Here is a 13,986-nt window from a genome sequence, read left to right on the forward strand (position 1 = left end):
TTGAAATTTTTTAAAAAAATAAAATAAATATTTGAAAAAAATATAATTATTTTAAAGGTGGATAAAATAAATAATCTATAGCAAAAAAGATCTATGAAATATTTAAAAAAAAATTAAATAATATATAATTTTTTAATTTATAATCTAAAATAATATTTTGATTAATTTAATAAATAAAAATTGATGGAAATTTAAAAATATAGACTCGTTGTTTCACGGATACTAAAGTTAAAAATATTTATAATTTTTTTTAAAATAATATTTATAATTATACCAAATATTAACCAGAGGAAGCTGTAATTTAGAATACATCTAATTTAGGAAATTTTTTTGTTGAAAGATGATCTATGAAGTTGGTAGAAGTTTTCTTCCTTTTTGGTATGAGATGGAAGACGAAAATGCCCTTCACCAACTCCCCCCACTTCCCCCACTATATGTAAACTTCCCTCCCATCCATTTCCCTCCCAACTCCAACCACCCCAACAATGGGTCTCTCCTTCCTTCTCCTCTTCCCCTTACTCTTCCTCCTCCACCACTTCTACTACCGCCTCCGCTTCCGCCTCCCGCCTGGCCCTCGTCCCTTACCGGTAGTGGGAAACCTCTACGATATTAAACCGGTTCGGTTCCGGTGCTTTGCGGAGTGGGCGCAATCCTACGGGCCCATCATCTCGGTGTGGTTCGGTTCGACCCTCAATGTAGTCGTTTCCAACTCGGAGCTAGCGAAAGAAGTCCTCAAAGAGAAGGATCAGCAGCTGGCCGACCGCCACCGGAACCGATCAGCCGCCAGGTTTAGCAGAGATGGGCAGGATCTGATATGGGCGGATTACGGGCCGCACTATGTGAAGGTGAGGAAAGTCTGTACGGTGGAGCTGTTTTCGCCTAAGAGGCTTGAAGCTTTGAGACCCATTAGGGAGGATGAAGTCACGGCTATGGTGGAGTCCATTTACAAAGATTCTACTGCCCCTGGTATGATATTTCTTTTCTTCTTCTAATGGAAATTTTTTAGGATTACTTTGAGATTTTGTAGTGAGTTTCTGAAGTTCTTGTTATGATCAGAATTTAGGTTCTTGATCCTCGGTGTATGCGTTGAAATTACAAGGATTGTTGAATTGGTGTTCTTCAAATTCTAATGAGTAGTTTCCATCTATTCGAATTTGGGGGTCCGCTGAATTGGAGAAATCATTTACACAGATCTGCTTTGGTGTTGAAACAACTTAGAAAGATTGTGATGGCTAATGCTTGTATCGATCATGTATTGGTCCGAGAAAGATAGATTGGTGGAACATTAAACGAACATGTTCCTAGGATTAAGAGTTGGTTTATTCTCTACATAGTTAGGAGTTGTGAGCTACGGGCTATAGAGCTAGCAGCTAAACTAGCTATGAAGCTCTGAGCTAGCTGATGAACTATCTGTAAGCCAAGAGTGCTAATTCCGAAAGGAAGAAGGAATAGAATAGCAGGTCTACCTTATCTATCATATCTGGACTAGGAGCTAAGAGCTATGAGTTGGTAGCTATTGAGTTAGTTGTTGTAGTTTGAGTTCATCTACTGTCTTCTTTCTTCTATTTCTCCTCTGTAGGAGAGGATTGGAATCTGGTCAACCTCTAGTTGTAAGTGTGCAATTAAATTTGTGGAGTTTAACAGGAGAAATTTTCTTTGCTTGAGCTGAAAGACCAACGTCTTTGGTTGGTAGGTTGGTGGTGGCATGAAATGATTTCATGACCTGATAAGAACATAAGAACTTCCTAAATCTTTTATTCTTTTTGAAGGAACCTTAGCATGCAGCACGAGTGATAACAGGTCCATCTTAACAACTGACTTTTACTGAGCTTGAGCCTGACCACCGTAATTTTTAAGTTCGTAACTTGTTTCACCCATAATTGGCCTTCCACCAGGAGGGGGGAAAAACTAAGAAAAAGAGATTAGTTTAATTTTTTGTTAAATGGATAATTTTTGGGAAAATTTATAAACTCAGAATGACTTCAAACATACTATATGGTTCTAGGTAACAAACATCCAGCGTTGGGATGTATATAAGTCTTTCTGACAAAGATATCTGTAATTCTGATCTGCCTAGTGATGTGCTGCTCTGATCATCATAATCCTACTCTTTTAACTAATGTGAAAAAGAAAAATTGGGTCTTCTCTTGTTCAAGTGAAAAGATAATGAAAAGGCTAAGTGGAATGCTAGGCATGTTTTCATATCCCTCAGTATAAAGACTATCCACTATAAATAATTGCAGTTGGGTCCTGCACCAATTGGAGTTGTCAAACTCAAGTGTTTTTGATAAAATTTCAGGCGTGGACTGCTCTGTAAACATAGCTTAGCCTTGGTAGCCTGACAGCAGTGATTAAATGGACTTTGTTAGTTTGTTGTGCAGTGCATGAATGCTATGAAAATTTGAAATTGTGCAGATAACTTGGGAAAGAGCCTGCTGGTGAAGAAATATTTAGCAGCTGTGTCATTCAATAACATTACTAGACTTGCATTTGGGAAGCGATTTATGAATTCTGAAGGGGTAATTGACAAGCAAGGCCAGGAGTTCAGGGCAATAACAACTAATGGAATAAAGATTGGTGCATCCCTTTCCATGGCTGAGCACATACCATGGCTCCGTTGGATGTTCCCACTGGATGAAGAGGCTTTTACCAAACATGGAGACCGAAGGGACCGTCTTACACGAGAGATAATGGAAGAGCACACCCTTGCTCGCCAACAAAGTGGAGGAGCCAAACAACACTTTTTTGATGCTTTGCTGACACTTAAAGATAAATATGATCTTAGCGAGGACACTATCATTGGCCTTCTTTGGGTAAGTCAGTCATCATGTGTTGCAATATGTTAGCACAATGATAGAGAGCTGTGTATAACATGTATGCAGCCTTTGAACGGCTACTTTAATTTCATATGGTTCTTTTAAAAGTGATGAAGGTAATCGCATATATTTCCACCTCATGAATTTGCTTAGTGCAAGATACATTTGATATTGTTAGCTCTCTATTAGTGAAAGAGGATACTTCGAGCACTCCTGACCATCTGGTTATCTCATCTCCTCTAGACAAAGTGAATTCCAAACAACTTCGTGTTCTTTGCTATATCGTGATTGGTCCAAAAGCTGTGTGCTAAACATTTGTTTGGATAAATTACAGGACATGATAACTGCTGGAATGGATACAACTTCAATCTCTGTTGAGTGGGCCATGGCAGAGTTGATAAAGAATCCAAGGATCCAAGAGAAGGCTCAAGAGGAGCTAGACCGTGTAATTGGACATGAACGCGTGATGACCGAACTGGACTTCTCAAACCTTCCCTATCTACAATGCGTAGCTAAGGAGGCACTCAGGTTACATCCTCCGACCCCTCTCATGCTACCTCATCGCGCCAATGCCAACGTGAAGATTGGTGGCTATGACATTCCCAAGGGCTCAAATGTTCACGTAAATGTTTGGGCAATAGCTCGTGACCCCAAGGTATGGAAGAGTCCCTTGGAATTTAGGCCAGAAAGGTTCCTTGAGGAGGATATTGACATGAAGGGACATGATTTCCGGCTTCTCCCGTTTGGTGCTGGAAGAAGAGTATGTCCAGGTGCACAACTTGGCATCAACTTGGTAACATCCATGATAGGCCACCTCTTGCACCACTTCAACTGGGCTCCTCCTAATGGGATGACAAGAGAAGAGATTGATATGGGGGAGAACCCTGGTCTAGTAACCTACATGAGAACTCCTTTGGAGGCAATACCTACTCCTAGATTACCTGCGCATCTGTACAAACGTGTGGCCGTGGACATGTAATTGATTTGCCGATTCTCTCAAAACAAATGAGCTGTTCGCTTTTCTTTTGGGATTGAATTAAACTGTCTGCCTTGGGTTGATCCTAAAAGCTTCACTCTCTTGGTGTGTGAGAGCCTTTCTCATAAATTTGTAATGTGAACTACAATTGTAGTATAAAGTTGTAGTAAAGAGAATTTTATTTATCCAATGGGAAATACGTAATTGAGTTAATTTCTTTTCTAGTCCACTTTGCCCATTTCCTTCTTGTTATTGGAGATGATGTCAAATTTGCTTCATTTTGGCCCAGCTCGTGTCTGATTGGTGTCCGACCCAACAAAGTGGTATTAGCAATATTATACTTTTGCCGACAAGTTGGTCCTCATATAAGAACGTTTTTCGTCCTTGCCCCTTTTCTCACTTAAAACTGCCCAGCATACCTAGCACATCTTTATGACATGTCAGTACCATCTTCGACAACGTCCTCCACCATCACTCACCATTCTTTTTCTTTCTTCCATGGTCAGAGGGTGAGGTTGGTTTTGCTTCCTTCTAACGCCATGTCTCCCATCGAATAGGTTTCATCGTTTGTGAGGAAACTCAGGACAAGATCATGTCATCTATGATTTTTTTTGTGTTTTCAATATGCCGTGATATGATTTAAGCTTGTGCCTAATCAATGATTTCTTGCCAGCACTCAATCTTTGTTTGGGAATAACTCCAAAAGAACTACCAGTGAGCTTTTCAGTACAAGGGGACAGGAGAAATAACAATTTTTGTCCTATAAGTTAGATCAGTTTTACTTTTGATCCATTCATTATGGGATTAATATTTTTAGTCCGATAACTTATAAAAATCAGTATTTTTGGTTTTCATCCACTTTTTGGTCTATAATTTAATAGTATAGCACACGTGTCTAACAAGTGATCGTTAAGTATTTTTGGTTGGAGAAAAAATTGATTTGTTTTTTAGCTTGGGACTATTTTTGGAGAAAAGTATCACTACATTTGAGGGGGAAAAAAAATAAATCTTGAAGAAAATTCAAGCAAAAGATATAGTGATTTTTCTCTTTTCTCACAACAATTAAATCATGTCCTTCCCATATTTCTATAAATTGAAGTTAACTAAAAGAACAATACAAAGAATCATGTCTTTCACAAGTGAAACAAGTAGGCAAAATAAATCACCCATATGTTACTATTGAAAAAATGGGCAATTTTTCATCCAACCAAAATTATTTAACGGAAACGTGCTAGACATATGACCTACATCATTAAATTATAGACGAAAAAATGCATAAGGACCACAAGTGCTAATCTTATAAGTTTATGGGACTAAAAGTATTAATCATATAATAGATGAGATAAAAAATGAAATCAACCTAACTTATAAGACTAAAAATGCTATTTCCCTCCTACTCTGGGAAGCTTCACACTCTTTGGACCTGGGAAAGATGAATTTCTCTAAGAAGCGCTGACAAATGATGTTCATAGCCTTGACTTTCATGAGGGCATTATTTCGGACATTTCTACATATAATCAGCAACTCAATAATACAATATGAACTTAGGACAAAAAATCAATATGACAAACGATAACAAACAAGCTAGTGTAAACATAAGATTACCCATTCATAAATTTCAATTTATCACCACTCACGTTCAATCTAGTTTTAGTCAGATCATGAAGTAAAGGTGCCCTTTAAGAATCAACTCTATCAAAGAAAAGGGCAAAATTCAAGTACCTCCTGTGATAATATAAATGTTTAAATAACTCCCTGTAAAAATTAAAGTTCAATTACCCCCATGATATAAAATAAAGTTAAAAAAAAAACCCTCCGCATAAAAATTGGGCCACGCTCGTTTTGACTGTGAGTTGGCAATGAAAGTACACTTACAGTTCCCCAAGTTTCCAAAAATTTAACAGTATTAGTCCTTAAATCAAAACTTTTTGCTTTTCTTTGAGAATCTATCCCTGAAGCTCAAAATTAGGCCCAACATGCTTCCGAAACAAATTAAGCCCTCATAAATTCATACATTGTTCTGACCGTCTTGTTCTCGGGTATTCTAAGTCCTTGGTTTTACGGACTTCCTCCAACCACACTACCGCAATATATGGTTCGCAGACACTTAACTCCTTCAACAACAAATAGAACAACCCTATTTCATTTCCTATATTAGAGCGTAAAAGGAACTCCAATATAGGGACTTAATAGAATTTTGGACAAACAGGTTGAACAGAAGCTTTACTTTTATTGAAGGAATATATGAAATATTACATAGATTTTATATCCTCTGTTAGAACAAACAACAGTTTAGCCTTTCATATGATAGAGGACTTGATTCGTTGGGGAAGCCCCCATAAACTAAGAAATTTAAAAATACAAAGACTCAGAATTCAAAATATTATTCTTTGAAGTGTTGGAGAAGATTTCTGATGATCCCCATCTGCTTCATTGCTTCCTTATTTATAGGCATTTGCGGACTTTAAACCCGAAATTCAAACTTGTTTTTAATGACATCACTGCGTTCGTCATCATCTTGTCTCTTTCGGATGACGTTACTACGTTCATCATCACCGCGTCCTTTCCAGCTACTGGTCATAATGGCTTGTCGGCCATGTGATTGCTAGCTGGCTTTCCTGCTTTGCCGCTGACTGTTGGTCTTTATTGTTTTCTGCCGACAGTCGTATTCTTGACTTTTTACATTCTTCAATTAAAGAAGTAAAAGTTCTTTCTTCTTCCCTTATCTTGGTTTGGTTCGGGTTTTTTTCTATCACTCGAATTTTTGTTCCGAACAGGGACTGCTTTTGTTTCTCACAAGGGCAGATATGATTATACCACTGCCCAATATTCTAAGTCCTTGGTTTTACTAACTTCCTCCAACCACACTACCGCAATATATGGTTCGCAGGCACTTGACTCCTATAACAACAAATAGAACAACCCTATTTCATTTCCGACATTAGAGCGTAAAAGGAACTCCAATATAGGGACTTAATAGAATTTTGGACAAATAGGTTGAACAGAAGGTTTACTTTTATTGAAGGAATATATGAAATATTACATAGATATTATATCCTTTGTTAGAATAGACAACAATTTAGCCTCTCATATGATAGAGGACTTGATTCATTGGGAAAACCCCATACTAAGAAATTTAAAAATACAAAGACTCAAAATTCGAAAAATTATTCTTTGAAGAGTTGGAGAAGATTTCTGATGATCCTCATCTGCTTCATTGCTTCCTTATTATACGCATCTGCGGACTTTAAACCCGAAATCCAAACTTGTGTTTTTATGATGTCACTGCGTTCGTCATCATCTTGTCTCTTTCGGATGACATTACTATGTTCATCATCATCGCGTCCTTTTCAGCTGTTGGTCATAATGGCTTATCAGCCATGTGATTGCTAGCTGGCTTTCCTGCTTTGCCGCTGACTATTGGTCTTTGTTGTTTTCTGCCGACAGTCGTATTCTTGATTTTTTACATTCTTCTATTAAAGAAGTAAAAGTTCTTTCTTCTTCCCTTATCTTGGTTTGGTTCGGATTTTTTTTTTCTGTGACTCGAATTTTTGTTCCGAACAGAGACTGCTTTTGTTTCTCACAACAAGGACACATATGATTATACCACTACCCAACATGCATGTTGCACGTTTTCATCCTTGTGGCTTCATCGCTGCTAGCTTATTTCCCCAGATTATCGTCCTCTTCTTCTCAAATAAGCTTTCTGCAAACTCAGCACTCTTTCTCGTCATGGAATTTAACATGAACGATCCATTCACTTTGTTTGAGAAAATTTTGAATGGATACTTGATTTTATCCATCTCAGTGAGACACACCCATAATCCTCAAGCTCTTCTAGTAGAAATATCATCTTCACTAATAGCTAGTACTTGGGGAGCTTCTCCTGAGGCAACTTCAATTTTATTGAAAGCCAACATGTCTGGCATCTGCAACTTCATAAAATGAAATGCTGGATGAGACCCTCTTCCTGCAATTTCTGGAGCCATTGGTATGACTTTTATCTTCAAAATATCACCTCTCTTTAGGTGGGAGTTATTTTGACACGAGTCAAAGTCCGCCCCACTAATCCACTCCGAAAGTTTTGAAATTTTTGAAAATCTCGGTGACATAGTATGAACTAGCAAGAGCTTCAAAGGCAACCATATTTGACATCTTCTGGTTTGGACACTTTTAACATCCAGACCCTATTATACTTTTCGGATGTTTCAATGATGGTCTTGCCCGAATTTTACTCCTTTTTGGGAAAATTAATTTTTTCCACATGCGCTGATAGTCCTGCAAGGAGAAGAGATATTAATTTGTTAGTATTAAACTTAAAAGTGTCTGTCATCGGCCTAAGGCTAATCTCTCTCTCTTTAACCTTAGAGGTGCTGGGTTGACTTGAATCTTCAGGAGTTTGCAATTCCTGTGACTTAATAGTTGTCGTTTCACCAGAGTTTGGCGACGGTCTTGTGTAATTGGTACTTGAATATGATGCTATAAGTTTAGAGCCCTGCACTCTAAGGGCATGTTTAGTGTCATGCTCCCTCAACGTAAGTCATCCCTGAAGGTGATGCTTTCTGAATTGGTTCTCGTAAATCGTTCCATAGCGAGGTGGACGCTAATAGGGAACTCCTTATGGCGATTTGGACTGTGTCTAGATCAGCTCATTGGATTTGTCCAACAACTTTGGCATTCACCGCTAACTGTCCGAACTTCTTGTGAAGCTCCTCGAGATTTTTCGAGAGGTGCCTGAATCTCAGCATGATGGAGTTTGTTTCAGATGCCTCATCTCTCGTCAGGAAATCTGCAAAAATATTTTCATGAGATTTTATAATGATAATATTATAACAATAATATTGGCATTTAGTTTGCTATTTGATAATACGAGTTTTCTCTATCTTTGATTCTAATTTGTTTCTTGAGAAAGCCTTAACATTAGTATTATCAACCTTTAAAGTAAATTCTTTAGCAAATAAAAATAAAGGCCATTTCTTAAAAGCCTTCCAAACTGTAAACAATTTCTTCTCGTTAATGTACCAAACTTTGGCTTGTTGTTCTAAGAAATCCCCTCCTGTACACCTACAAGGTTTTTCCCCTGTAGTTGTCTTTTTCATGAGTACTGCTGTCCATCTATAGTCATTTGTGTAAACTACCAATTCATTCTCATCCGGTGGTATAGTAAGTTTTGGCAGGTTACTGCAAACTTGTTTCAGCTCACGAACCCTTTTTGTGTGGATTTCTTCCCATTTCTACTTTGAACTTTCCGTTCCTTTCAAATGTGGTCGTAAATCCTTCCTATATCTCACAAGATCATTAAAGAAAATACCTGCAAAATTAACGACTCCCAATAAGCTCTGCAAATTCTTCTTGTCCTTGAGTACGTGTGGAAAAATGCAGATTTTCTTCACAATGTGGTCTTGTAACTCAATTCCTATTTTGTCAATAAAAAATCCTAGAAATTCTATATTATTGACAGCAATAGTAGCTTCTTCTCAGAAAGCACTAATCCTTCTTTATGGTATACATCAGAAAATTTTTTAAGATGTTTTATATGATCTTTCATATTCTTATATGCAATCAATATATCGTCAATATAGATAAACATGAATTCAAAATAATCTTTAAAAAGATTATCCATTTTTTTTAAATGTCTAGGGTGCATTAGCTAAATCCATTGGAAACACATTCCAGATATATTGTCCCTGTGTGGTGTGGAGAATGCAGTAAAATTTTCTTGATTCACTTTCCATCTTAATCTGATAAAATTCAAATTTGCAATCAAATTTAGAAAACACTTTTGCTTCTTTAATGCAATCAATTAAGTGTTCTCTGCTACAAATGTAATAACCATCAAACTCTAATATTTTATTAATACCTTAATTTGGGTTTACCTCTCTTTATCTCACCATGGTTTCTAACCAGAAATCCCGGGCTACTGTAGGTAGAGACTCCAGGCTCGATGAGTCCGAGACTGATATGTTATTTAATAATCATCTACATATCTCTTTTGTCCTCCATGTTCATTTAGATAGGTTTGTAGCAACGTACTCATACTTGCATTCTTCCTTGATTTTCAGAGTAGCTTTGATCATATTCCTATCCCACCATGCTAGAGGGTTTTCACTGAAGTTCATCTGGATAAGTCTCTTGACATTTTCAAGAGAAAGCTTACTTTCCTCGTTAATATCTAGCGATTTCATTTCTTGTAGTGCTTCCTTAAGGTTCCTAATTTTCTCCTCGGATTTCTTGTAGAAGTTATTGCTATCGATGAATCCCTGTTGCCTAAAAGACAAAGAACCTTATCAAATTTCCTCTTATCTTGCATTTTTGGATGAGTTAATCTAGCATCAAAATCACCACATCTGCTGCGAAAATTAGGCATTATCCTGTTAAATGCATTTTCTCTTTGCAACACCTGTATCTCACTACCACAGTTAGTAATAAAGATTAACAAATTCCTTTGATTATTTTGCATATATTTTACAAATGTTTGAATGAAATTGTTACCAAGCAAGATACAGGCACTACTACCATGAAAGTAAATAGGAGGTGTTTTTACCTTAAACCAGGGTGATCCAAATGCTCCTTCTATCATGATCTTGACTTCTCGTATTCCCTTGAGTATTAGAATTTTTTTTGTGAAAAATCCATTCCTGCAATAACGACTAAGGTTTCCCTTGCTTCTTTAGGAAAAACTCCAAGTTTTGCCGTGCAAATCTCCGATCTTAAATCAATATAAGTTGCAAAAAATACTCTATTTTATATTGGTCATACAACATACGAACATATATATATATATATAGAAAGGGCTCGTCATTCAATCCTTATGGTAACACCATCAAGACTAAATTCCATTTCGATACCTTTTCTTCCCCAGGTTTACTATCTTCGAGAAAACTTAACCCCAAAGTCATACTCTCATTTTCTCGTCCTGCAATATCTGCAACTAGAATTTCATGACCTGCTATTTCTCACCTGCCTTCATATATGCCAACAACAGGTTGCTACAAATGATATAAGTCATCACAAGAAAAAAGTTATCTTTCTTAGTGATGTCAAATATAACTTGTATTTCTTTCCATCCTTCACGGCATCTAAGTTTTACATTGTCTACCCTAATTTATTGAGGAGCTAAAGCTTTTAGTAACTATTTCTTCTTCCCTTTATAGCCTATGATCCTATTTTTCGAAAGGACATTCTGCTACCAAACTTAGTTCTAGACTAAGTGTTCGATCTAAAATTGGGTGATCTTTTATCATGATATCGAACCACCTATTCGTACCCTTATTGGATCTAGTATCATTACCTTGGAAAATTTCTTGAAAATTCTAGAAATTTCAATATACTCTTTCCTAATAAACAAATCTGAATGATGCGTATCGAAAAGGGCATATGCAATTCTATAAGTTATAAAATATGGTCTATTTCCTTCTTTCATTAGATCTTTCCTTTTAAAATCTTGATGAAGGGTTAAGACTCTACTGAAATTTTGGTCTGCTAGGTTTTATGCAATCCTAAGATGAATATCAAACATTAATTTTCCTGCATACAAATTACCTATCATCGTTTCAAGACAGTCATCTCTTAGGTTATTGATATCCATTATAGATAAATATATTTCTTAATCAATTCCTTCCTTAAAAATTCCTTTTATTAATACTTTCAATAGTTCCTATGTGGATCCATTTCATAGTAATAGCTACTTCTTCTCTAAGTCTACTTAACTCTTCAAGAATTTTTTCTTTAGGAATCAGTTACATTTCCATCACATTACCAGTTGTTCCATAGGTATAGCAAACTCACCTGAACTTACTTTGTAGATTATGTGATGCTTCCTTTGGTTTAGTCCTATCTGGTTCAGGACTTTCCCAATTCCTCGAATTCTAAATCCATTGTATGGGCTGAGGTAGGAGTCTTGTCGCATGATGCTTTCCATAGTTTTGACCGTCATCTTTGAAAAGAATTCTAACAGGCTTTCAGAGGTTTGAAGCTTATCCCCCTCATTGTAATTATTCTGACTCGGTTAAAAATCCATCTAAATTAGTTTCTATTTCCTCATAAAAACTTTCGTCTGACAGAAGATTTTCGAATTGGTAGATGGGTACCAAATCGCCACAGTAGACTGCGTCTAGAATGTCATCCGTAGCTTCAATTTTTCTCACTATGTTTCTGCGAGCAGTCGGGAAAGATATGTCCTTTTACTCCGCAAGCCTAGCAATTGCAGTATTTGAAACATTCATTGGCTCGGGTATGAGCCCGTTTGGAAGCTCTCTTGTAGGGATTCTTCTTGTGGATCTTACATCTGTTCGTCTAGATCATTGGGTTGAAGCCTTTGTTGGTCCTGTTTTCAATCTAGTCTTGTATGACCTGGCTTTTGATTTGGACCACCATGATCTTCATTTGGAAAAGGTTCTTCTGGAACATGTACTTCCCTCTTGTGGTGGTAGTGCTGGAGTGATTTCATTGATTTCGATATTGACTAAATCCACAATCCCGAGTTAGGAAAAGGATTCAGCCAATTCTTGTAAATAGGATAGATCTGCTCTTGTGACCTCCATTACTTTATAGATCTGATGGATGCAATGATTAGATCTTTTATGGTTTTCGGCTTTGGAATCTTCGTGGCCTTCCCCTTCTCATGTAGAAGTGTTACTATTTCAAGGGCGTCCCTGATTTTTTCCTGCCTGAATTTTGATGTCTCAGGGCTCTCCCTTTGATCTCTCTTTAGATCTGCAATTTCTCAATTCAGATCTGTAAGGTTCTTGTATAGATCCGGAAAGATCTTAAGGATCTCGTCTACCTTCTGGCTCAAGGTTTTTATTTTCATAGGTATATGAATTAACCTATGTCTATAGTCTTGGATTGTCTTTTGTATTTCTCTCAGATCTTACGAGATCTTCAAGGTATCCAGCTCAAGTTCTTTCTAGTCAGTTCCTTTAATCATAATTTTTAGAATTATAACTATGTAGGGATTTACCCATTCTGCTTCTCTTGGCTGGGATTCTACCATGGCCTTCAGTGGAGTGTAAACGCCTCACCGCGTTTCCTGGTAGTATTTGTCGAATTTGAAAATTACTCAGCCATTCTTGTTCTTCTTGTGGCGTGAGAAGTTTTTGGGTCAATCCTCTTGGGATCATCATAACATTTGTCAAAAAATTCTATGAGAAATTCCCTTTTTTGTATTTCCAGAATTTGGAAATATTCCCTATTTTCGTCGTAACTCGAACTTTGGTTCGGTTCCATTTTCTCTCAACGAGTCTCCTCCATTAGTAGATAAATAATATCGAAATTTCAATAAATCTAAGGCTCTAATACCATTCTACGCGAGCAGGGGCATTAGCATGCAATTAGATATGAATCAGGACTAATGCGAAAATTTCATAAAAGCTATGGGAATAAAGTGATTGACCAAGAAACAGTGTGATAATTTTTTCATAATATAGGAGTGATTTTTTATATTAAAAATTTTAGAAAAGTTTTTTATATTTTTACATATCCATGAGCTGAAAATGAATTTGATCTTCAAATAAAACGGAGAAATGGGTATGGTAGTTGAACATCATTTTCTTTGATACTGGTCATGTGTTGAGGTACTATTCACTATTTCATATGACTTGAGGAACATCTAAAATGTGCTTTCTCTTGTCTCTTCACCGCAGGCTTGTAATATTAGCGGACAGAAAACAGCGTCCGCAACAATGTTGAGTGTCCAAGAAACCCACAGCACATGCGCGTTGGGCTCAGCCATAACTACACTAATTATACACAGGAAGAACTTCAGAAGCCTTACACTGTGTGGCTAAATGGAAAAGATTGCTGAAACGATCCAAGATGGACAAGAATTATATACAGCAGAGATAGTTGTGCCAATGAAAGCTCAAATACACTGATGTTACAGATATAAGATCTACAGAAAAAGCACAATGGCACACAACTCGAACAAAGAACACAGAGAAGAAACTAATAAGCAAAGAGGGTAAATTTCCTAGCATAGGTGTTAATGTTTCGTCTTCATCTGTGTACATCAACTACATCTAATCACCAAGTAAATTACCACTGGCTTCATTTTCTAATTACTCTTAACATTCTTCGTCATAGTCTTCGTCCTCTTCATCCAACCTTGAACTAAGTTGCGCCAGATGAACAGGGTCAATCGCCATCCTGTCCATCTCCGAAAGTCCAGGATACTCTTCACCTTTTACGTCAGAA

The 13,986-nt window shown here is 37.0% G+C and overlaps 1 protein-coding gene across 1 annotated transcript; it reads left to right on the forward strand.

Moving 5' to 3' along the window:
- LOC105172202 (cytochrome P450 98A2) lies at positions 451-4,016 on the forward strand. The gene is made up of 3 exons (XM_011093564.2): positions 451-966; positions 2,416-2,813; positions 3,151-4,016. Exons 1-3 carry the CDS (start codon positions 486-488, stop codon positions 3,793-3,795), a joined length of 1,524 nt encoding a protein of 507 aa, XP_011091866.1. The 5' UTR covers positions 451-485; the 3' UTR covers positions 3,796-4,016.

The sequence above is a fragment of the Sesamum indicum genome, linkage group LG10 (assembly GCF_000512975.1).
Source record: "Sesamum indicum cultivar Zhongzhi No. 13 linkage group LG10, S_indicum_v1.0, whole genome shotgun sequence".
Classification (NCBI taxonomy): Eukaryota; Viridiplantae; Streptophyta; class Magnoliopsida; order Lamiales; family Pedaliaceae; genus Sesamum; species Sesamum indicum.